Source organism: Malus domestica, chromosome 07, assembly GCF_042453785.1.
Source record: "Malus domestica chromosome 07, GDT2T_hap1".
NCBI lineage: Eukaryota > Viridiplantae > Streptophyta > Magnoliopsida > Rosales > Rosaceae > Malus > Malus domestica.
In genome coordinates this window covers 4791970-4817329 of record NC_091667.1, presented here as the reverse complement: position 1 = coordinate 4817329, position 25360 = coordinate 4791970, and the positions used below count along the sequence as shown (strand labels likewise).

Sequence of the window (25360 nt, the reverse complement as noted above, 5' to 3'; positions counted from 1 at the left end):
CAGAAATGAAGAAATGAAACTACTTCGACAAGAACGAAAAAAATGAAACAAGTAAACTCTATTATACTTCATTTTTTTCTTTAGGAGAAAAAAGGGAATTTTTTAGTGTAAAATTAAGTATGAAGCAAGTAAACTCTGATTATAACAGCAAAATAAAACCCACAAATTAGCACAAGTTAAGAAATGTACCCTCTTCTCGCTCAGACTCATAAACCAAAAGGTAAAACCCACAAACACAAAACTAAGAAAATCACATAGAAACCATACAAACCCAGATCTACTTTATTAACTAATGGCTTTCACCAAGATAAACAGAAGTTTAGAGAGAGAGAGAGAGAGAGAGGGGAGGGGGGGGTTTCTATGCGTGAGAGAGAGAGAGAGAGTGAGTGAGAGAGAGCCGGGTGTGTGTGTTCCTTGCGGAATAAGGCAAAGAGCATTGAAAAATGCAGGCTACTACAAATGGATATATGTGGGGTTCCGCCCAATTGTCTAGTGCCGCGTGTCTCTGCTGCTGGTTTGCCTTCCCAACGCTAAGCCGCTCTGTTTTCTACTTTCCTTTATTGACCCTGCCTTTTAATTTTCTTTCTGGTTTTGTCATCTTAACGCCGTTTGGGCCTCAGTTATTATTTCCGTTTTGAAATTTACAACCTTTCGCTTTCCTTACTTTTGCCAGGCTCATGCGGAAAAAAAAAAAAACTTTAACGAAAATTTTTCGGTATTGTTCAATTTAACAAAAAAATCACATTTTTATATTAAAAAATTAATTATGTTACTATTTACTTTACCCTTTATTTTGTCATTATCGTTAAAACTCAAAATTTTCAAACCCTTTTAATTAGTTTTCCTAAAAAAAATTAAAAATTAATTGGAGGTGTAACGTGAGCCTTCTCATCAATTAACCCAAATAAATTTAAGAAAAACTAATGAAAAATGCTTGAAAACTTTGAGTTTTAACGATAAGGACAAAATAAATGATAAAATGAATAGTACCATGATTGATTTTTTTAGTGTAAAAATATGGTATTTCGTTAAAGTGAATAGTACTAGGAGCTTTTCGTTAAAGTTCCTATAAATTTATGATTAGACTTCACCTACTTTACTTATTTTTAACCCACTTTATAAGTACTTTTTATCCTACACATTAAGGGCTAATGTGAGATTGTAGTGCTTCTAAAAATAATAATTTAGGGTAAATTATATAAAACTACCTTAACTATTAGGTCATTAACAGTTTCATACCTCATCTTTAAAAAGTTTCAATATCATATCTTATGTACGAATTTGTTGCAATGTTTTACCTCCGTTGCGGTGTCTGTCAATTCCTCCGTTTTATGCTGATGTGGCTAAAGTTAGGTCCCACCCTCTCCACATATGAACTTCCACATGATCTGCCATGTAGATTTCCCGCAAAAATTAATTTCCACGTCATTTTAAAAAAATTGAATTTTTTTTTTCAACATAATTTTTTCTTGCTAAAAGTAGTCCATGTCAGCTAAAAAAATAATTTTTTAAAGGGAATTTTGGAAGATAATACAACCTAAAAAAACCAAATGGAAATTCTACATAACCACATGATCCCACATCAACACATGATGTAAGTTAGAGATGAACGCAAATCCTACATAAACACATGATATAACCAAAAGATGAACTATAATTCATATAGCATCGTTAATCCATCTAACATTTATAAAGATATGCATTAGACATCCTTAAATATCCCAAAATGCACAGTGCACTGATTCAAAAAACCTACTGAAATCCATCTAGCAAAACAGTGCAAAACAGTGCATATTCAGGGTTACAAATTAGTTCAAAAAGCCAAAACAAATTCAATGTTTGTGATGTCTAATTCTAGAACCCATGTACCATAATGCAAATAAAACATGAACTAAAAAACAGCAATTTGTTACAATTTCTGGCATCTTTAGGTCTTAGTTTGCCTTGTCTTTCTCTGCTTAGTGACTCTCGGTAAATGAGCTTCAGGATTTGCAGATGAACCATCCCCTGTTTGTGATGCCTAATTTCAATGTTCATTACAAAAGGTCAGATGCAAAGCAAGGTTCTAAACTAAACTTCTTGTTGTAAACTACAAAGGAGAGGATTAGGCTTTTACCTTAGATTTCATTGTCCTCTTTTTAGGTGCAGCTTCGGCTGATGATGATGCTCTCCCTGTACTGATTTGGATGCCTATAACAAAGTATAAAGTCATTAATTAAAGGATTAAATGATTAAATGATTAAGGGTTAAAGGATTAAAGGATGAAAGGATTAAAGAAAGTACAAAATGTTACCTTTTGTCCCTTAGAGGAAGATGTCGATGATGGATCCTTGAATTATGTCCTTCTTGCTTGCATATAGTAACTTCAAAGCACCTTGCCCTTTCCTTCCTAGCTTAAGTGGCTTACGATGACCTTCAGGATTATTTGGTGGGTTGGTGGGATTTTGTTCACCATCTTTCTCCAATTCAACAGCTTCTTTGTTTTTCTTCTTCCTTGGTCTTCCAAGTTGTCTTGTATATAATGGAGGCAAGATTGGTGGGTTTTCAAAATCCTCCCACAATGACATACCATTAATTGACATTATTAAGTGAGAATAAACTTCCAAGTACCGTGTCTTTGAATAGTAAGCATCCACATAATCTTCAGGTTTTTCTCTCTTGAAATGGATGACAGATATTGCATGGTTGCAAGGTATTCTCATCAAGTCATACTTCTTACAAGAGCATGTCTTCTCAACTAAGTCCACCACATATTATTCCCCACCTCCAGCATCTACTTGAAATTTAGTCCCTCTTGACCATTGTGCAATGCACCTACCACTTAAGAGTTTGGCTTCCTCCAACTTTTTCTTAATCTTAGGGCAGAGATCTCCTACTTGCTTCATCATTATACCTCTCCTCATTTGAATTCTCTTAATCAACATAGTGTGAATCATTTGCAGCATAGTTATAATAGGCTTTTGCCTTGGCATTAGTATGACTGCATTGAATGATTCACACAAATTATTTAGCAACATGTCACACTTTGGATAGGTTTCAAAGTGGGACTTGCTCCATTGATTTGCAAGCTTCTTCACTAGCCATTTGTAGGCTTTCTCATCTAGTTTCTTAACCTCCTCCATTGCTTTTTTGAAGTGTGGAACCGTTGTTGTTTTGGCAACTGCCTATAGAGCATCTTTCAAAGTTTTCCCCTTGAACAAATTCTTATAGTTTGTGTACAAATGCCTCACATAGAATTTGTGATGGCATCTGAGAAGAATCTTTTGAAATGCTGGAATTAGCCCATTTGACTTGTAACTGATAAATGTCCATCCATTTTGGTTTTCTATACCCACATCAACATCTAGCAGTTGTAAGAACCAAATACAAGCTACCTTATTTTCTATTTCCACCAATGCATAAGCAATAACCCATGTCTCATCGTTTGGATCAATGCCAACAACACATAGTAATTGCCTTCCATGTAAAACCTTTAAGTGGCACCTATCTAAACCTATCAAAGGTCTACATCCTGCCTTTAAGCCTTCTTTGCATGCCCCAAGCAAACATATATCCTCTTAAACTTTTCCCCATCCAACTTCAACTTCACAATGCTTCCAGGGTTAGTCATTTTTACTTCCTCAGCAAAATCTCATAGTTTTGTATATTGCTCTGCATGTTTCCCTTTAATAATCTTGAAAACTTTATTCAATGCCTTATAAGCCTTCATATTTGTACACCCATGATTCCACTCGGATTCCACAGTGAATAAAAAAGATTTGACAGGCCATGTAGGATTGAGTTTTATCCGATCAAAGTACAAATCTGTGAGTAAAGAAGCAGTCATGTTCTTATTTGCCCAAGTCCTCCTATAGGTGTGGTGATCAAAGACTGTCTTGATTTGGATGTTGTTTGATCCATGCATCTTGCCAGCAGCACACATCCAAAGGCAGTCCTTTGCACACTTGATAGTAATCTTCAATTTCTTATTCCTATGAAAATGAATTTCCCTATATCCATTCACTAAGGAATACATCATGACGACTCTATTGAATTGCACACTGTCTCAAAAAATAAGCCCTAGAATAAGCTGTGGATTCTTCATGTCCATTTTCTCATTAAACTCTGGATAATGCTCTCCTTTTTTTGCCTCATTCCTCATCTTCAGAGTGTACACTTTCCAGATCATGAAAATTATAATCTGGTTCATGAACCAGATTTACCTCCCCATCTCCAGCTTCTTCAACCTCTTGTTGTCCTTCTTCTTCTTGTCTTTCATCTTCTCATTCATTGCTCTCATCAGTTTGCCTTTTTTTCCTTTTCTCAAATTGCCTTTCTGTTCTTTGCTCATATTGCACCTCATGGGCTTCCTGAATCACATCATACTTAGCAAATTTTGGGTTATCTTCATCACTCCCATAATCACTCTCTACAAAGTCATTGTCTTATTTAGGATCTTCTTCATCACTTTCTTCTTGGTCTCCTTCAAAATCGACAGGTACATCAAAGAATGTATCACCGTGTTCCCCCTCACCTTCTTCACCAACTTGTACACCTTGTTCATCAACTTGTACATCTTGTAAACCTCATTCTCGAGCAACTTGTACATCTTCAACCTCAGCCACACTTTAACCAACCATCTCTTCTTGGTGAAAACCATCATTCGAGCACATAATAGTTAACTCTTCTTCAACGAACACCCCCTTATTATCTGAGGGTCCTTCAATAGCTAGCAACCTCTTTCTTTTTCTTGGTTTACAAGTTATTGCCATAACATCCCATTCCTTATCAATTAATTCCTCAATAACCATTGTGCTTGGACCGGTGCACTCCATTGACTCCATAAAATGTTGTTCCTTGGTAAGGGTTTTTTCTGCAAACAATTATTCAATGTACATGTCTAACAATCAAGCCTTTGGAACAAAGTTGCACATCTTCTGTACATTGACATCACTCTAAATGGGGCTTCAAACCATTACTAATGTCTATATTGGGAATCTTGTAGTAGTAGTAGTTCATAAACATCTCACTATATCCTACAGCTTCCACCATATCATCTATCACATGGAGTGACATTAAGTCATTGTTGCAATAATCTATATAGGCAACTTTCCCCCCATAGTAGTATTCATGACCGGGCTCTCCACCATGATGCAAACGAATGGAAAATAGTTCTAGATAACCTAAAATTCACAAAAAATAAAAAAGAGTTAAAACCCTAGTTAATGCAGCCAACAAACCGTTGGACCACAACCCATCCCAAATGTAAACAATTGCAATTCAACATATTCAACATCCAACAACAAAGCAAAGGAAAAAGCACAAGAAGACCCAAAAGGACCCCTTTATCCAACAAATCAGTAAGCATTTTGAATAAACAAAGAAAACACTACATCTTCTTCACCAACAAACAAAGCACAAAAAAGATCCTAGTTAGTGCAGCCAACAAACCATAGGACCACAACCCACCCCAAATGTAAACAGTTGAAATTCAACATATTCAACAGCTAACAACAAATCAAAGGAAAAGACACATCATAGAAAAAAGCACAAGAGGACCCAAAAGGACCCTAGTTAGTGCAACCAGCAAATCGTAGGACCATAACCCACCCCAAATGTAAACAATTGCAATTCAACATATTCAACAGCCAACAACAAAGCAATGGAAAAAGCGCATCACAGAAAAAAGCACAATAGGACCTAAAAGGACCCCATTATCCAACAAATCAGTAAACATTTTGAATAAACAAAGAAAACACTACATCTTCTTCACCAACAAAAAAAGCACCAAAATGACCCTCCATTATCCAACAAACAAAGAAAACACTACATCTTCTTCACCAACAAACAAAACAAAAGAACTCAAATTTGAACTTTTGTTAAACAATTATCCAAATGACCGCCAGGACCACCAGCACCCAAACTACCTTTTTCCTGGCAATAATACACAAAGCACCCACCAGACCCCCTGGACCACCAACACCCAAACTAATTTTTTCTTAACAACAATAAATAAAGCACCCACATGACCCCCATTCTACAACATACCAGTAAGCATTTCGAATAAACAATCAACAAAACCCACAAATCGCCAACAAAGATTTTGGAATCAACAAACCTAGAATAACAATAATATAAAAAATAAAAAATAAGGAACCAACAAAGCACAAAACGAACTGAAATTAGTACTTACAGTAGGTAGCCGTCATTTGCTCGGGATCCTCGTGCAGATTCCACCCCATTTTGAATCATTCGAAATATTGTCAAATCCTTTGAAAACCAGAAGAACTAAGGGTTTTCAACAAAAACAAACAAAGGGAAGGTAGGCGATGACAAGACGAAATTAGGGTTTTCGCTGAATGAACTATTGATCGCGATTTGGGACAAGTGATATGAAATGAGGGTTAAGGTTCTTTGATTTGGGATCTGGAATGAAATTGAAATGGAATTGAATTAATTGCATGGTTGGGGCTTTAGGCTTCAATTTGAATTGCACGATTCACGAGGGATTTTTTTATTTTTATTATTATTATTTTTTTAAATTGTAATATACACGTGTCATCCTTTTAGATGATCCACGTGTATCAGAAATCAACGTGGAAGTTCATATGTGGAGAGGGTGGGACCAACATAAGCCACGTCAACATATAACAGAGGAATTGACAGACAACGTAACGGAGGTAGAACATTGCAACAAATTTGTAAGAAAATGTATGACATTGAAATTTTTTAAAGATGAGGTATGAAACTGTTAACGACTCAATAGTTGAGGTAGTTTTTTGTAATTTACCCAATAATTTATTAAAAAAATTGGAACACTAAATGTGTTTGATAAAACATAAAAAAAAAGTGTTTTTTTTTTCAAAGAATAGTGAACAGTTCCAGTAATGAAATTTTGAGATGACAAGTATACCCTGCATATTTTGCAATTTACAATTTTGTCCCTGTATTATTTTCTTTGGTAATTATTATATCATATCCAATATCATATGCTTTCTAGTTATTTAACATATCCACAATATTTTAATATAAAAATTTACCAGACACTCAGACACTATTCTTTTTGTTAAAAGCACTTATACAAAAATAAGTTTACCGAACACTCAACGACTTCATTTTACAACTGTTTATTTTTACAGCACGTCAGAAATAATTTTTTTTAAAAGCACAATAATACCATTGTGAGATTTAGCTCACTCTTCTATTTTTTAGTATAGATACTATCATTTGTTCAAAAAAACAAAAAACACCGCAATACCAAACTTGCTTTTACATTAGTTGAGTTCGTAAAAAATAAGAAGAGTGGATGGGCAAAAAATCAGTCATTAAATTATGCAACCATTATCTCAACTTTTCACATGACGTTGGACATACAGAGTGGTGAAATCATTTAGGATCATGTAAATGCATGATTTCTTAAAAAAAAAAGAAAATGTAGATGCATGATTTATTTTAAAGGAAAACTAACCAAAAGTCCAAAAAAACTTCTCTTTTAACGAAAAGCCATTTTTAAAGGTATAGTGAATATTGCTAGTTAAAAGTAAAATTGAGGTTTTTTGTTAAAAGTGAACAGTACCGAGAGTGTTTTATTAAAACTCCCTTATTTTAAAGGCGGGTAAAATTTGGGTTAGTTCAGTTTAAGCACACCATCGAACGACAATGGTTTAGAACTGATTAGATCGGTTGACCAACTGTTGTGTTTGGTTTGATTTGGTTATATTTTAGGAAACTTTAACGAAAGGCACCCGGTACTGTTCACTTTAACGAAAAACCACATTTTTACACTAAAAAGTCAATCATGGTACTATTCACTTTACCCTTTATTTTGTCCTTATCATTAAAACTCAAAGTTTTCAAGCCCTTTTCATTAGTTTTCCTTATATTTTAACATGCGCTTATTACCAAATTAAAAGAAATTTATAAACATATTAACTGAAAACCATTCATCATCAACTGTGATGTGATCACGACCCAACTTTTAAGAATAAGGATTCTCTCCGGATCATTTTTGTGAGAATCCAAAAGATTCTCAAATCTTGTTCATTCATCGTACATTGTGCGGTCAATTTTTGTCAAGTATTATTTATATTTAATTTTAAATAAAAGTATTTAAAATGATATCTTGCTGTATGATGTATGATAAACGGACATAATTTGAGAACCCTCTAAACTAATAGTTAGTCAAGTCCAATGTTTGTTACTTCATGGAACTAGCTTTAGTGGGAGTAAGCCAGACTTGCCTCGACTAGGACCGTGCTAGACGGTTTTAGCGATAGTCGTCGCGAACCATAAGACTCCTTCAATCACTCTCTGCTCGCATTCTTTCCCTCTCCTCGTCCCCAACCCTGAATCATGAATAAAGACCTCGATTCGAACTTCAATCGGAGAACTCACGAGCTCCGTCGTCCGATTCACTCCGCTCAGACCAAGCTCATCAGTCTCGCCCTCCAATTGGGCTCCTTCCTCTTAGACCTCAATTTTCGACGGCAATGACTTTGTGCTCCATCCTCCTTGACCTCTTCCACTGCTTCATCTCCAACAACGGTCTCATCAACTGTGTCATCTCCGTCGCCTGCTTCGCTTTTTGGGATTCTACATAAATAGCATAGGGTATGTTTTTGAATTCTCTCTCTCTGTTTCAGAGCTTTAGTTTTAAACAACGTTACCCAGATGCAGAAACCCAGATGCAACACCTAAATCTCAAAACAATAACAACAATCCCAATAACAGAGTCTTGTGCACAATTTCAGCGAAGGCGAGACGAAACCTCTGTACAACCGGCAATCTGACGAAGCATCTGAAAATTCTGATGAATCAACTGCACAATGCGACGAAGTCTCTGCAAATTGAAAAAAAAAAACAATTTGGAATTTTTTCTGGGTTTGATTTGAATTCTTTATTGTAATTGATATTGGAGAAATTGGGTACAATATTTGGATTATGGGTTGAAGTACATATTCACAATTTCCTAAATTGTTGATAGGAAATGAAATGAAAAGAAGAAGAAAAGTTATGGGCGGTGCGAAGAAGTCGGGGATGAAAAGAAAAGAAAGGTAGAGAGACGGGAGAGAGAGTGAGCGAAATAAAAAAGCATAGAAAAATAATAATAAAATATCAACAAGATAAATTAAAATTTGACAAAAAAAATATTTGAATTCCAATAATAACTTAGTCTGTGATTTAGTCTGGTACTACACCAACACTTCACTGTTTTTATACTGCTTAGTCCAAGTCAAGTCAGTCCAACTTAGTTCTTAAAGCTAGTTCAGTCTGAAATAGTCCGATGCAACAAACGCACCCATAAATTCCTAGCTCAAAGTCTCGAAACTTTCAATCTAACAGTTTCAAAATTCAAAAAAAAAAAATTATCACAAGTGGTCCATGAAATTAATTCATAACATCAAGATGATCCCTCAAAGCAAAAATTAATAGGGAATTTTAACGAAAAGCACGCAGTACTGTTCACTTTAACGAAAAACTACATTTTTACACTAAAGAGTCAAACTTGGTACTATTCATTTTACCCTTTATTTTGTCTTTATCATTAAAACTCAAAGTTTTCAAGCCCTTTTTATTAGTTTTACTAAATTAATATGCGTGTGTTGATGTGCTTCTTCTAACAAATTTATTAGACTTATGGCTCTACATATATGCCACATCAGCACACACTAACAGAAAATTTGATGGAATTATAAATGAATGATCACATTGACTTGCGGACACTCATATTCAAAGACAACAATGACCAATTTTCATTAGCAAGGACGGTCTTGAGGCTATGGGTCGACCTCATGGATCACTTGTGATAAAAATCCACATTTAAAAAAATAAGAAACCTTGCATGGATCACTTGTGAGTTTGTGATTCCCTCATCTCTCTCTCCTTTTTCTCCTTCCCGACATTCACAAAGAAGAAACTTACTGTCTCCCTTTTCTCTCTCTCCTTTCTTCTCCTTCTCCAACAACTGCGAATTGAAAAACAACGGCGAATTTCACAAGGACGACATGTGCATTTTTCTATTCTTTTCTTTAATCTTCCTAATCTGATTACAGATCCACCAAATTTAAAACCAATTGTCAAAGTAACGATATGTCTATACCAATACATAATTTGAACCCTATTTGATCGAATCCGACGACTATGATTAGAGCATCTCCAATTAGATGTCAAAAGATAAAAGTCAAGTTTTAAAACGGTTTCACCGTTAGAGAGAACAATTTACATTGAAAGGTTTCACTGCCACTTAGTGTCCTGATCCGATAATTATAATGGCATGTGTTGAAAAACTTACACGTCATTATTTTGTTAAAACGGGAAGATGAGTGACGGTGAATCGGTTTCATACAAGTCATTCTCACGAGAAGGCCAATTTATGATTTAGCATATATAGGAGTATATGTAACAAGTAAGATAATAAACTCCAAGATTAATTCTCCGAAACAGACATCATCCATACATAATTTCTGAAGTGTTCCAGCACCAGATATTCTCAAAATACTGGTGAATGTCAAACACCAGACCAGACATAATATATATATATATATATATATATATATATATGTGTGTGTGTGTGTGTGTTATATCAGCAGCGTGATATATTAGTGAAAGTTCCTGCCAAAAATCCCCAAAGCTTAAATAGTTGCTGTCAAAACCACTAGTCAAAGTTCATATGCTATTCTAACGGCATCGAGCCGTGGGGGATAAGAAACTGAAGTCTGCAACCAATCTTTAACAGAAGAACATGGAGTTGATCACATTTTTATGCAGCTTGGGTAACTCGGGCACCGGAACAGCACCTGGAACTGTGATTCCACCACCATGGCTTGAGGCAGTCTCCGACATTTCATCAAACTTGATGAACTGGGAAATCTGGGCAGCAGCTAGATGGGCGTAGCAGATTGGAGCAACTGCGGTATAGAGAAACCGGAAAAAACTTATCAAGGATCTCATAAAACACCGTGCGGAAAACAGAGCAAAGGAGAAAATAAAGAGCAGCTTCTAAAGACCGGTTCATAACCTTTACTTAATTTTCTAGTCATTACTACCATTTAACTGTTCAAACAACTACATGTACAAAAGACAGCATGTTCTGTGATTTCCTTTGCAGAACAAGGTGTGAATGTGAAGTGACTAAAATCATTACTAGTGCAGCAACAAAGAACTCATACAGGCTTATCGGAACATTAATCAGTGTAGTCACGCTCGCAAGAATGAAGTCAATTGGACATTGGAGCAGAAAACAAAACAGGACAGATTATATTACCTACGGATATGGCTGTCGTGCTTCTTTGGTACCTGTACAAAACTCAAAGTAAGGAGTCAGGTTTAAAACTCGCGCTAACTACTTGACAGATAAATATACAAAAAGCTATTGTTTCCTGGGATGGAATTCATTGTGCAAACTCTAAAAAGATGTGACTTGAGAGAATACTTACACATAAGACAGAGAATGAACCAATTCTTGCAAGTCATCCGTTGAAAACCCAAGTTCATCATACAGAACATGATAATGGGTAGGCCGAGTAGTCCCCTACATGAACAATCCAAAGTCAGTTTAATCTCCATTCAGAGTAGCTGAATCAGATAACAATACTGTCTAAAACAAATTAGCAGAAAGGGACTCAGGACTCAAGTTTTGTTTATTCCTTTCCGTATTAAGCTTGCCCAAGAAACATGGAGTAAATTTGTTATATAATAAGTGGCAGGTTTTGGTTTAGGATACTCACAATCATCCCAGCATGAGAGCACAAGTAGAAATCATTGTTCTTGGGGTGACAGACTTTGTTGTCTATGATGGTTCCTGAGTTCAAGTAATCAAGGAAAAAACTTGATTTAGAAACAAAAGAACATTTCTTTGTTCTTTACTATTCTGAAATCCAATTGATGGTAAAATGACTAACCCGGTGGAACATTGTCAGGTGAATGCGTCTGGAAGAACTTGGTGTGATGATTCTTTTGTGCAACAATCAACATGAACTTTGGAGACCAAGTCTCATCAAGAAATTTGCAGGCCTGCAAAAAGATTAAAAACACCAAATTACAGTTGAGACATTTCCTCTTGCAAGTAAAGAATGTAAAAACTAATAAGAAAAATGTGGATTCGCATCGTGAAAACCTCAATAATCTGATCCAGTTCCACATTCAAGACTTGGTTGAACTGTGATTCACTCACTCCATCCCTAAATAGGAGAAAAACCAAGTGACAGGAAGATTAGCAAGAGTTGAGTGTTAATGTGCAATCTTTTCAAAACCACTATAAGTGATACAACATTTTAACTGTTTAAACCACTAGTCTTTTAGTTAATATGAAATTGAAAGTTCATTGATTTGTTGAAAAACGTATCACGTTGAGAAGCCTGTTTTGAAACTACAAAACAAAGCATCAAAAAGATGTTGGCAAATTGGTACAGAAAATAATGTACGCTACATGTACACATACAGAAACTAGAGTTAATCCGAACATGCATTTAAATGGTAAGTTCCAATTGAATGCAAACAATAAGAGATAAAATACACGTTAGAGGATTAATGAATGAAAGGGTTGAAAGAGTGATAAGAGGGATAACACTAGCTGATATTCATAGTATTACAAAGCATTTCTAGTGACTAACATTAACAGGTTCCTCATCCTTTGATTATATAGTAAATTAGGCCATATTCATTGGGGTATCAAATGGTAACGATATGAGATTAATAACAAAGAGAGCAGATCATTCTAGAGAAGGCACAAACTAGAAATGCAGTTGTTCATTTGTGGCTCATTTATTACTCCTTGAATATATTAGGAATACCACACCTGAAAATAATTATCTGATCCGGCTTCCTGCTTCCTGAAGTAGCATAAAAGTCTACCAACAGTTCCCTGAAAAGAACACAAACGTTACAAGATTGATTGAAACATATATTGTAAAATTTTAACAATAATCAGATAAGAAAAACTGGATGCAAAAATATCAAAGTGGCAGTTTGAATGTAGTGGTGAAAGCCCCAGGGGAGCCAACCTGATTATGCCATCATCCTCTTTATCTGACACAGGCTTGAACAGAGAAGCTATCATTTCCACTTTTGGTGATTGAGTACGCACAGCAGCTCGGTAACGAGAAATCAAGGGCCAGTGCCTGGAACTCACCACCTACAAAATTCCCAAGATAAGCAGAGAGCTACATATTAAATAGACACTTACAACATGACACAGCAGCAACTACCAGGTTGACGGTATAGAGTGAAGTTCTCTAACTAGTCCAAAAAGCATAGTAACAATTATGGCAGAGAACATAATTATAACAAGTTCAGTGTCAAGGGAAAATATTACCGCTGCAATAGAAGGCACGTCTGACCGCCCAGGTGAGCCGTGTGACACATCCATACCGAGAATCAGAGTGGGGCGCTTGGAAACCAATGGAATAGAAGGAGAATGCTCCACACTTAGCAACGAATTCATTCCACCCATCTGCACAAGCTCATATAAAGCAAGGAAGACAAAATTAATGCATGAGTCATAAACCACAAGACAATTCCACAAATTAGATTTGTAAACGGAAATTTACCTTTGCATTGATTTTCAGTAGCACATTTGTAATGTACTGATCATTCACCTTTGTAGGAGCAATGCACTGTGTTACAATCCCAAGCTCAGAAAGATTCTTCCTTTTCCATGGACCTTGAATTTGAAGAATAATCAATACATGAATACTCAACATAAAGGTGCAGATAAAATGATATAAGAAAAGAATAATGAGCTAACCATATATGTCAGAATTCTTCCTCTCAGGAAGAATACACAACAGAAGTTGAGGTGGTCCTGGAAGTTTTGACTTTATGTATTCAAACATCTTATCCACTCTAACGGGAGCTGGTTCACGTCTGTGCTGGTTACTCTCATCAAATACCATAAACGGTTCCTTTATGGCCTATATTAAAGAATAGTTCTTTTTAGAATAACAAATAACCAAAGGAATTGATTTACAGTAAAGGAATAGTTCTTTTATAATATAGTTCAGAGAGAGATTCTTACAATTCCTTTCATATTTCCGCACTTCATCATATTGCTGACCAGGTTCCGAGTGTCACAGCGAGCAGAGAAATTGACAATAGCCCAACGATCTATAGTCACAGGTTGTACCAGTTTCTGCGCACAAAAAATAAAGGTGAATTGAGGTGAAAAATAAATCTTGATTCTGGTGAAACAGAAAATACATAGAAGGAGTGGTACCTTGTTGTTAAAATTCCACCTCCCGTTGCGCGGAAAAAAGTCCTCTCCGTTCCCAACTTTTAGCTGCAGGGAAGTATCAATAAACAGAGAAAATCAGAACATAAGAACTTCTACAGCATCCAAAAGACAAGTCAGATCAGTTTTGAAGGAAACAAAAATGATAATAAAAGATGTCTACCTTTGGAGCTGGCAATACACGGCCTTCAACATGCACAAAGTCAACACCAATGGACACTCCAGAAGAACGAAGCATCAGGTCAGCATCATAATTACTAGTCCTCAGTGCCTGAGAGAATTAAAATTTGAGGAGTCAGTGAGTTTTAGATACGAAGATAGAACAGTACCATATAGATGGCACACATAACTTTACTTACATCACGCAAAACTGACATCCTCTCCTGGGGCTTCTGCCGAGACTTCTCCACTAGTGAAGCCCTTTGCAAATTGGTTAAAGATTTTGTATAGCGTTGCAGTGAAACCAAGTTGCAAAGCTACAGAGGCAAATAAGAATGATAAAACAATTATGGTATTAAGCTTAACAATAAATAGTCGAAAGTTAAAAGTATCACCTCAAGTGGAAAGTAAGATGGCTTCTTTGGTTTCCCAACATTGATGCATGGGAAGTCTGCTGAATCCCGCAATGGTAGGTTTTTATAGACAGCAAAATATTTAGAAACCGTAATTTCTTCTCCATCACCATCCTGTCCTTTTTTCGATTTCAGGAAGAACCTAGACAAAAATGTGTAGAAGTAAATTATTAGATTAAACACGAAACCAGAAATTGAGATGATCTATAAAGCCTACTTCTCATATGGCATGGATATAAGAATAAAAAAAAAAGATCACCTCTGCTCTTTGCATGGTCTATCACTCAGTCCAGTGATTTTGTACTCCATCTTAGATGAATAGGTTGTGATCCTCAGATTTTTCAGCATTCTCTTAGCCTAGTATGAGATTAAAGAAAGCTCAGACCATGAACAATGCCACACCAGTGCAATATAAAAAAAGTAAGCAACCAATATTACCTTCGTCCAATCGATCTGGTAAGGAGTTTTAACGTTCTGGTTTAGCATCAGAAAGTCTAGAACGGGGCCAGGTTTTACAATCATTGTAGTGGATACGTCTGCATGGAAACAAGGTGTCAAGGACAGAGATTAGATTGACAGTAGAGTAACAAAAACAATCCAAGCATTCTCGCTTAGAAGCTTACCCATATTAAGAGATAGACCCCCTTGGGTGGCTCGGAAACTTGAATGAAAACCCCTGCAGCCTAACACACCTGATCCCAAGTCCGCGAAGTTCCTTGGATTGTTGTGGAAGAAAGACTGTCGGACAAGAAGACAACCCCTGTAGAAAAACACATTATTATACACCAAATGAAATAGTAGACAATCACTGAGGAAAAGATACAACAACAGTCAAGTACTTACTGTTTCGCTGCATTCTGCCTCAGTACGATATCAAGAACCCTCACCGCTTCCTGAAAATGTTCTGAATCCTGGCCACGTATTGCATTCACGATTGCTTGCATTGGGATTTTAGTAGCATAGTTGATCAGCACATTTAATTGTTTGGATTGAAATTGCTTCTTAACTCTCTTCCGATCTCCCTCACTGTCAGCACGGTTGGAGCCACCTCCTGGGCTTGCAGTCCTCCTAGACATTTGTGCAAAAGGACCAATGAGACAATTTCCTGATCGGAAACAAGCGCCGGAAAAATACATAATAAACGACATGTCAGTACCTGGTCGATGAGATGTCATCCAGTACAACTGTGAACTCAAGTCTGTTGTGAGGAAGAGGGCCAACGGTAAACAAGCTTTTCTCTCCGTCATAAGCAAATTCTTTATCGGCAAGCTCCATTGCGTATGTCTGTTTCACTTTATCAATGACCTTTCGTCCAATGCCTTTCCCATCGACGGGGGTACCATCTTCATAAGACATCGCAATCTGTACCACCATTTAAGTATTTAACACCAACACAATTATACAAACATAAACTTATCTTCAAAGTATAAAGCAAGAGACAACGAGTATAGGTAATTACACTGTAATGGAAAAAGTACTCATCAGACTTGTTCACTGCCACTTTGAAATGGTTGGTCAGAAGAGGGATCTTCTGCCCTTTAGTTCCATTCCCACTCCTTGCCATGGGAACACGTTTTGGAGTTGATGCTTTCTTATATAGTTCAAGAGACTTTTCCTCTGCCACAGTCGGGACAACATTTGGAGGAATAATGGGTGGTGGTGGAGGAAGTTCGAGTCTATCGGGATTCAAGCGCTCCATGTCCTAAGACCTGCTCAACCACAAGCCAATTCGATCAAAGGACGTCGACACAGAGAATTGCAAGAGGATCCGAACCCATGTATTGTGGCAATCATGGCAGACAAGTAAGATGATGTGCGCACTGTCAATATTTCTTAGATGCAGGGGAAAACAGGAGGAGTTTATTTCTCTAATTAGATAACTTCACTAAATTTAATGAACAGGTTGAATCCGCATTTATAAACTTGATGAGCTCCGTTAAAAGGAAAATCATCGGAGGAGAGGAAACAAAGCGTTACGAAAACAAATCTTGTGTAGATACTATTCGTTAGGAACAGTTTAGGACAAAGCAGATAAATTAACGGAAAAACGTTCTACCGAATGTGTTCAAATGCGATTCTTCAAATATAAATGTTCGTTAGAGTAATGTTTTCTTGTCTCACTCATTTACTTCATTTTCAGTCTGCAAGACTTCACATGAAGGAATTCTCAAACATTCGAAAAACCAATTATTGTGTGTCATTCAAGCAAAAGGAATTTTCGTGAGGGAAAACGTTATAAAAACTTGTACCATATTGGCCTACCACAGTATCAAATCTGTACTGAAAGAATTTCATAAATCTTAAAGGCAACCAAGAGTTTCATAAATCTCAAGGACAACCAAGAACCGGAACTTCGCAAATAGAGTAATGTATCGACAGTAAAATTAAAAATATATATACAAACATGAAAACTGTAAGCTCAAGGCTTCTTAATTAAATGGTTACATATAATCAAAACACAGCATTCATGAAGAGAAAAGAACAATAACGGTGTTATGGAAACATTAAAAAAAAAAAGCTAATTAAAGCCCAATATTAAGCCAATGGAAGTAAGAAAATGGCAGCAGAACAATCAAACATTCGTACAAAACGTTGCAGTAAAACAGCAAAAAAACATCCACACACATTTTCACAAGGAAAAAAAAAACCATTTTCTTGCTCAGAAAATTTTCTGATCTTTTTACATACACAAAAGAATATGCCAAAACCCAAGAAAATATACACATATATATATATATGGATGTGTATATATATACACATATTATGTGCTTTATTACTCAGATCTAAGCTCCATAAACCAAAAGGCAAGCCTCTAAAATGGCATTTAAAGAGAGACCTTTGAGAGTACAGAATTAATAGTAGCACCCAAAAAATATAAAATTACAAAAATCAAACTCAATTTGTAAAAAAAAGGTCAAGCCCTAAAATAATAAAAATATTATTATTTGCTTTCACGTAGGAAGCAAAGAGACAAAAGGTTTAAAATAATGAAAAGGAATCAGAAAAACCCAAACTTGTGAAGCCCCAAATGCAAATCTCAGTCGTCAGAAGCAACAAAAACAACCCGTAAGCGCAGATTCAGAGAAATCAGAGACGACCCAGCTCTGAAACAACGTTTAGCTTTCACGTATTTGGCATAAACGTGAAGCCAGAGTGAAAACAAAAACGAAAGCCCAAAAGCATGCAATAACATCACCAAAAGTTTCAAATTCCAAAAGCAATTCCCAGTCGTCCGATGTCTCATATGGTTTCTGTAGCAGTAAGGCTAAAAATTTAAAATAAATAAATAAATTTAAAAAATAAAATAAAAGCAAAAATACCCACTGTTGAAGGAAGCATGAGAGCTCTGAAAATCTGGCTTAGTGAGCGTATCTGAGCTTTTCAGCTGGAGTAAAAACATACCAAAACAAAAAACTAAGAACCCAAAATCCAAATCTTTCTCAGAAACCAAAGAAACCCAGAATCTAAACGCACAAATCAAACCAAAAAAAACGCGATCACTGCTGAAATAAGCATGAGAGCTCTGAAAATTGTCTTTTTAACGCAGTGAGCATATCAGAGCTCCCCGTGGGAGTGAAAAAATACTAAAACCAAAAACTCGACATCCCAATCGTTTTCATAAACACAAAAAACCCAGAAATCTACAAACACAGACAACAAAAATCAAAGAAGGAAGACGATCCACTGCTGATATAAGCACGATAGCTCTGAAAATCGCTTTTTAGCGTAGTGAGCATATCAGAGCTTTTCAGTGGGAGTCAATAATACCATAACCAAAATCTTAAAAAAATCAAAATGCCAATCGTTCTCTGAAACCCACAAAAATCCATAAGTTTACAGAGACTAAGAAAAATCAAAGAAAGAAGAAGACCCACTGCTAGAACGAGCATTTCAGAGCTCCATAGCAAGTGGGTTTTCACATAGCAAGCACATTGAGGCCTATCAGCGGCCTAAACCAGAACAAACAGTACGAAGAAGATGGAGAGAGAGACCCACCAGAAGAGAGAGAAACTCAAAACCCAGCAAAGCAAAACAAAACCCAGAATGCAAAATCGCAGAGCGATTAGGGTTTTCTGCTTGCAAGCTATGGCTTTTAGGGTCCTTGGAAATAAGAGTATATCTATATATCCTACACTGTATTTATATGCGAATGGGAATCCCAGCAAACGGAGAGAGTGGTCTCACAAAAGGCTGCTGCTTCCTGCAACGTTTGTTTTGTCTGTTTTGTGCGCGCTCTCTTCGTGACGCGGCAGCCGTACGGACGCAAGGGCATGATGGCATTGTACGTCGTCCAAATCCAATGCGAAGGGGCCGCGTGTCCTGCTTGCCTTTCGATACCCCAGCTCCTAATTTTTTGATTCCGATATTGTCCCTGCCTTTTCATTTATTCCCGCTTTGTGTCTCGTTAACGACGTTAAGACGCTGTTCAGAAGGGTTCGGTTTTTTGTCCTAATCCGGATTTTAATGAAGAGAAAAAAAGCTGCATAAATAAAATCTCTTTTCTTATTTTGTTGTCTTTTGGATTAATGCGTAATTACATTTTTTGTTGTTGGTAATTATTTAGTTTTGCCAAAATTTGCATTTTTTTTTGTGTCAAGCACAATAAGTTTCAACTATAATACAAGGCAGAACCGGATTTTAATGAAGAGAAAAAAAGTTGAATAAATAAAATCTTTTTTCTTATTTTGTTGTCTTTTGGATAAATGCGTTATTACATTTTTTGTTGTTGGTAATTATTTAGTTTTGCCAAAATTTGCATTTTTTTTTTTGTTGTGTCAAGCACAATAAGTTTCAACTAATACAAGGCAGAAAAAAGCCCAAAAAAGAAGCTCAAAACAAAAGCATAGCACAACATAAAAGGAAATGAGACAATGGCAGCCGCATTATAAAGAAAATTAGGGGTGATTTTCGGAAATTCGGACACAGCATTTCCAATTTTCATTCTAAAATTTCAGGATCTGATCAAAAATAACATTCCAAGTTTCATTCTAAAGTTTGGGATCAGATCGGATCGGAAACAACGTTTTTAATTTTCATTCTAAAATTAAGAATTTGATCATATCATAATTTTCAAATTCAAAATTTCGAAGTTTGGAATCAGAGTAATCTCGAAATTTCGGAACATGCTTTGGAAGTTCATATATTTTACAATTTTTTTAATATTCTTGAACTTTACCGCACATAAAATTTATTGCTCTTTCTTAATAGTTGATATGATTAATGTATAAATTTAATTAATTTTGTGGTATACTATATTCTTGTCCTTTTTAATATATAAGTATATTTGATTCCGATAAATTTTATATTATAAAATGAACAAAATATATTCAAATTTAAAATAAAATACATAATATTAGTTAATAACTATAAATAAAGGGGAATATTTCGAAATTGTTTTGATCAGAATATAACTAAACATAAAATAAAAATGAGGAAAATCTTTTTTTTTTTAAAGTAACTAAACATAAAATAACTAAATTGACCATTTGATCGTCAATTGGCCGTAAAGTAACTAAACATAAAATAAAAATGAGGAAATTGTTCCGTAAAATCGTCCTATTATTAAGTTATGCAATTCATATTCGACAAGTGCTAAACTTAAATTGACCATTTGATCGTCGATTGGCCTCAAAAGTATTTTTGTCATTTCGCTCATTTTAGTTCTCTAACTCGTCATTGATCCAAAAACCTTAGAATGAACTCATCTGGGTGTATAAAGGTTAGATGAAACTTGGCTAACTCATCTTCTTGAGCGTGCACCTCAATTTACTTGCGAATACAAACTTTCGCCAGACAAACGATATGGTAGTGTCATAAATTATTCACACCATATTTTGTACTAAAAGGGATTAGATTTAAGGGTTCCAATGTGCACTTCTTAGTATTTATTTTAGGCTTATTAGTCGAAATACCCGTGAAACTAGTTTTGTCTCACTTTGCCCCCTAAAACTAACATTTTCAACTCTTTTGTCTCACTTTACCCACTTATGTTAATGGATTGTTAAATTTAAGAGTATTTTAGACATTTTAATTTTTACACATTTACTTACTTCTAGCCTACATTTTAATTTTAATTTTTACCAAACAAGTTTCAATTTTATTTTTGACAACTCTAATTCCAACACATAAATTTTGGGCATTTTAAAAAAATAAATTATTGAATCAATAGAAAATTTCCAAGCAACAAAATCATTTTGTATCAACCAAAATAAGGGTTACATTTGTTCGTAGAGTCATTTCACTTGTAAGACATCCATATATTTGCTCGAAACTTTACAATTAAAAAATATTCATTACAATAAAATCATTATACCATTAAGCTATTCTACCCAAGCAAAATACTTTCCAAACCAAAAAAATCATTTAAAGCAAATGTGCACAGTTTGAATAAGCTTATGCCTAGGGGAATCAGTGCTTAACACTGTGAAATTTTTTTGTTTCAAACTAGGCACATTTGCTTTAAATGATTTTTTTGGTTTGGGAAGTATTTTGGATATGATAGCTTGATGGTATAATGATTTTGTTGTAATTAATATTTTTCAATTGCAAATTTTCGAGCCAATACATGGATGTCTTGCAAGTGATGCTCTACGAACAAATGAAACTCTTATTTTGGTTGATACAATGATTTTGTTGCTTGGAATTTTTCTATTGATTAAATAATTTATTTTAAAAAATGCCCAAAATTTATGCGTTTGAATTAGAGTTGTCAAAAATAAAATTGGGACTTGTTTAGTGTGTAGTATAGAGGCAAATAAATTTGTAAAAATTAAAATGTCTAAAATACCCTTAAATTTAATAGTCCATTAACGGAAGTGGGTAAGTGAGACAAACGAGTTGAAAATGTCAGTTTCATATGGCAAAGTGAGACAAAACAAATTTCAAAAAGTAACTAAGACTCAATGGCAGTTTCAAAGGGCACTTTGATTAATAAGCCGTTATTTTATGGCACAACAATGACTATATATATGTAATTTTTGCCTCCTAATTACATACTAAAAAAATTAAGGATTTTATTCTTTTTTAAAATAAAAATACGATTTTTTTTAAAAATAAAATCTTAGTATAAAATTGAAAATCATGGCAGTTACTTGCATGGATAACCTGATTGGTTCGGTTTTAACCTCCTTGTAAGAACACGAGAAAGCCTAATGCAAGCGACTCACGTTTTTCTTACTTGGATAACGACAAATACAATCCAGCTACATTAAATATTCAATTCCGTCTCTCTCTTTTTTTTCCCTCCTTTTCATTTTATTTAAGGGGGTTAGCAAATATAAAAATAAGTAAAAAAGTTGAGATGTTTCAATTTAATGCACTATTGAGATGTTTGAATTTAATGCACTATGTATAAATATACTGTGTATATAACATTATATTTCATTAAAAGAATGAAGGATTTGGATTAAACCACAAAATATGTCAGATACACTAATTTAGTTCAAATCTAGGGGTTTAATCAGAATTTTAAGTGATTATCTGAAAGCCTAGGTGTATTCAATCAGGATTTCAAAAACGTTTATAACATTTAGGTGTATTCAATTAGAAACTAATTTTAAAGGATTTTAACAAATTTAGAAATTTGAGAGAATTCGACAGATTTCATAGTATATTTTTTGCATTTTCAAATCTCACCTCACTCCCTGAAATTTTGAGAGAATTCAATCAAAATTTTGCATAAATCGATAAAAATTAATTAAATTCTATCAAAATCCACAATTTATAAATTCATTAAAATATTTTAAAATTCCAATTAAATACACTCCGAGTCTATGGATTTGTTTTAAAGCAAGAAGCCCATAGATTTGTTTTAATTAGTTAGATAAGAACAAAATCATAAAAGCTGGCTCCATTAAATATCCACTTGAACATTTCGTTTCATATATATTTTTCTTTTTAAAAAGCGCTCCATATATATTTTCTTCCATAAATATTTTGCGACTTTACCAAAAAGACAAATATATTATTTATTGCATGGCTTTCATGCGTCCAATGACAACCAAATGGAAGGTCTGCAATTACACAGCTCGGATTTTTCACCTGGATTTCTTACCATGCTTGCATGCTTCCCATATGTAACATATTCACACTTGGCGGTAAAAATAAATTAACCAAAACTTCATCAAACTCTAGTAACTTAATCTTACCAGCTTCCTTTCCTCTCTCTCTCTCTCTCTCTCTCTCTTCTATATATATATATATATATAACCAACCCTTAACATTTACTCGTTTCTGCTAGTCACTATTCTCATACACATGAATCCTTGATCATGGCCCCTTACCAAGCCCTGAAGATCCATGCTTCCAACGCCGTTGTGTGGGACTACCGCACAGGGCGGCTAGTGGCTCCCCCAAGGTCGCCGCCACCACCACCGCGGGATTTAGTACGCTATGTTATGCCTAACGGAGAAGAGGCAATTGCATCGCTTGTGAATGGAAATATAAATGGGCACGATCATCTCTTACATCAAGAAACTATTGATACATGTTATGCCCTTCGCAGAAGGGCAAGAAAAACAAAAGGGAGGAGAAGAATTTCTGTCTACTATGATAGATTTTCTGCTGGCCACGAATGGCTTTTGGATGGGTGGGTGGCTGAAAACAGGACTACTCCATCGGGGCAACATTGGGTAACATTCTCTACTCTAGTGTCCAAATTAATTATTTCATATTAAGTGATTCTATATATATTTTTGCCCATTTATATTATTTTTCTAGACTGCATTTCTATATATTGTAGATTTAAATTAAAATTTCTTCTCTATATGTAGATGTTATACTCTTCTAGCTTAAATTGTAAATTTTTTTCTTAATTAGTTCTCTATTTGTGGATTTGTGATATTTTTTTTTATCTTTTTAGTTTAGGTTATAGTTTTATATCTGGCTTTTAAGCCAAAATAGTTTATGAGATTATCATAACTTCTCAATTTGGTTCCTAATATTTAAAATTGATAGAAGTGGGATTGTCTACCGTCAATCATCTTGGTCATTATGTAATATTTGTTAAATTCAATAAACCACTAGTTCAAAGGGAGAAGTTGATTTGACAAAAAAAAAAAAAACCTCAATTTAACAGAATTTTCTTACAAAATAACCAAAATGATTGACGGTAATCTCGGGACCGGTTCTATCGATTTTAAATCTCATGGACCAAATAAAGAGTTATATTAATCTCAAAAACAATTTTACATAAAAAGACCTCTTATATTCATAGTAAATTATTAGGGACTTACCATAGACTGAAGCCATTAAATTGCCCGACTTTTTAATGTGTCGAGTATGGAGGTATTAAATTTGGGAATTTTATCACCAGCAGTCCTTGTATTATTCCAAACTCGTCAAATTAGTCCCATTCTTCCGATTCAGTCGATGTCATCCCATTATATTTCCAAACTAAAGAATAAAAATTAAAAACAAAAACAAAACAACACAACCCATTTATGAAACACCCAAGCCCAATTAACCAAAAAAAGCCCAAGCCCAATAATAAGTATATGTTTTTCCTGAGGAGTGAGCTTAGTCTCACGATAAGCTAGCAATAATGTGGTTCAAATTCGCATTTGACGAGAATTAAACCTAAGACCTCTCACTTACAAATAAAGATAAATACTACTAAACCGTAGTACTAAGTGGCAAAATAAATATACGTTTTAAACAACTCATCTATCGCAACTAATTACCGAACGACATCGCGGCTCCAAATCACCTTATGATCTTGAAGTACCATTTAATCGTAGATCCATAAAACTCAACTAACTCACCTCAAGTACTATGGTGAAAACACTAAATCAACCTCATACGACCAAACTCGCCTAGTGCCAGACAAACAAAGCTCGCCTAAAGCGAGACCACCAAACTTCCATATGACAAAACCAAACAACTCACTGAGTTTTTGGAATTATTACACTACAAAACTAAAATAAAATAATAAATCAAATAACAGTACTCAATTTTATTTGGCAAGATCCAAGCTTAGTTTTACTATGCATGGTCGAATCGAGAAGTCCAGCACATCATACTGCTGAATGAACATAAACTACTCTAATGACTTGAAAGCCTCAAGTGCTTGTGAGATCCGAAGTGGAAAATTTGACAATTCGTCAAGACGATAAGGAATCAAGACGAAACAACATCAAAGGAATGAAGATCTCACCATGATGAATGAGATGGCGGAGGTTCAACCGTGAAAGGCCGCCGGATAGAGCCACCAAGTGCCAAAAGAAATATCATAATGAAGATCTCACCATGATGAAAGAGATGCCGGAGGTTCAACCGTGAAAGGCCGCTGGATAGAGCCACCAGACGCCTTTCACGGTTGGAATTATTATAACTTTCCCTTTTTGTATCATGATGATCAAATGATCGCGATACCAACTTAATTGTCTTCTCACTGTGTGTATCAAATCGTTTATCTATGTAAGGTTGTAAGTTTGAGAATGGCTCTTGAAATTTTGAAGATGGATGTTAATGTAACGTCACTTAGGGTTGTTGCTGTTGAGACACGAAGGATCACTGTGATTAGTCCATGGGTTCCCCTTCAAGGAAAGATTTGGAGACACTATTTTTGCCTAGCTATGGTAAA

At 35.1% G+C, this 25360-nt stretch overlaps 1 protein-coding gene across 1 annotated transcript; it reads right to left on the bottom strand.

Annotated features, from left to right (window-relative positions):
• Positions 1-10386: 10386 nt before the first annotated feature.
• On the bottom strand, positions 10387-18918 carry LOC103438646 (protein argonaute 4A-like). Its single transcript, XM_008377181.4, has 23 exons — positions 18775-18918; positions 16238-16487; positions 15935-16140; positions 15622-15846; positions 15402-15538; positions 15217-15314; positions 15038-15135; positions 14761-14920; positions 14566-14682; positions 14370-14477; positions 14192-14254; positions 13994-14107; positions 13724-13889; positions 13527-13639; positions 13292-13429; positions 12981-13111; positions 12776-12841; positions 12095-12158; positions 11880-11991; positions 11706-11779; positions 11415-11509; positions 11243-11274; positions 10387-10886 (listed from the first exon to the last, which is right to left on the bottom strand). Exons 2-23 carry the CDS (start codon positions 16475-16477, stop codon positions 10708-10710), a joined length of 2736 nt encoding a protein of 911 aa, XP_008375403.1. The 5' UTR covers positions 16478-16487; positions 18775-18918; the 3' UTR covers positions 10387-10707.
• Between the last annotated feature and the right edge of the window lie 6442 nt (positions 18919-25360).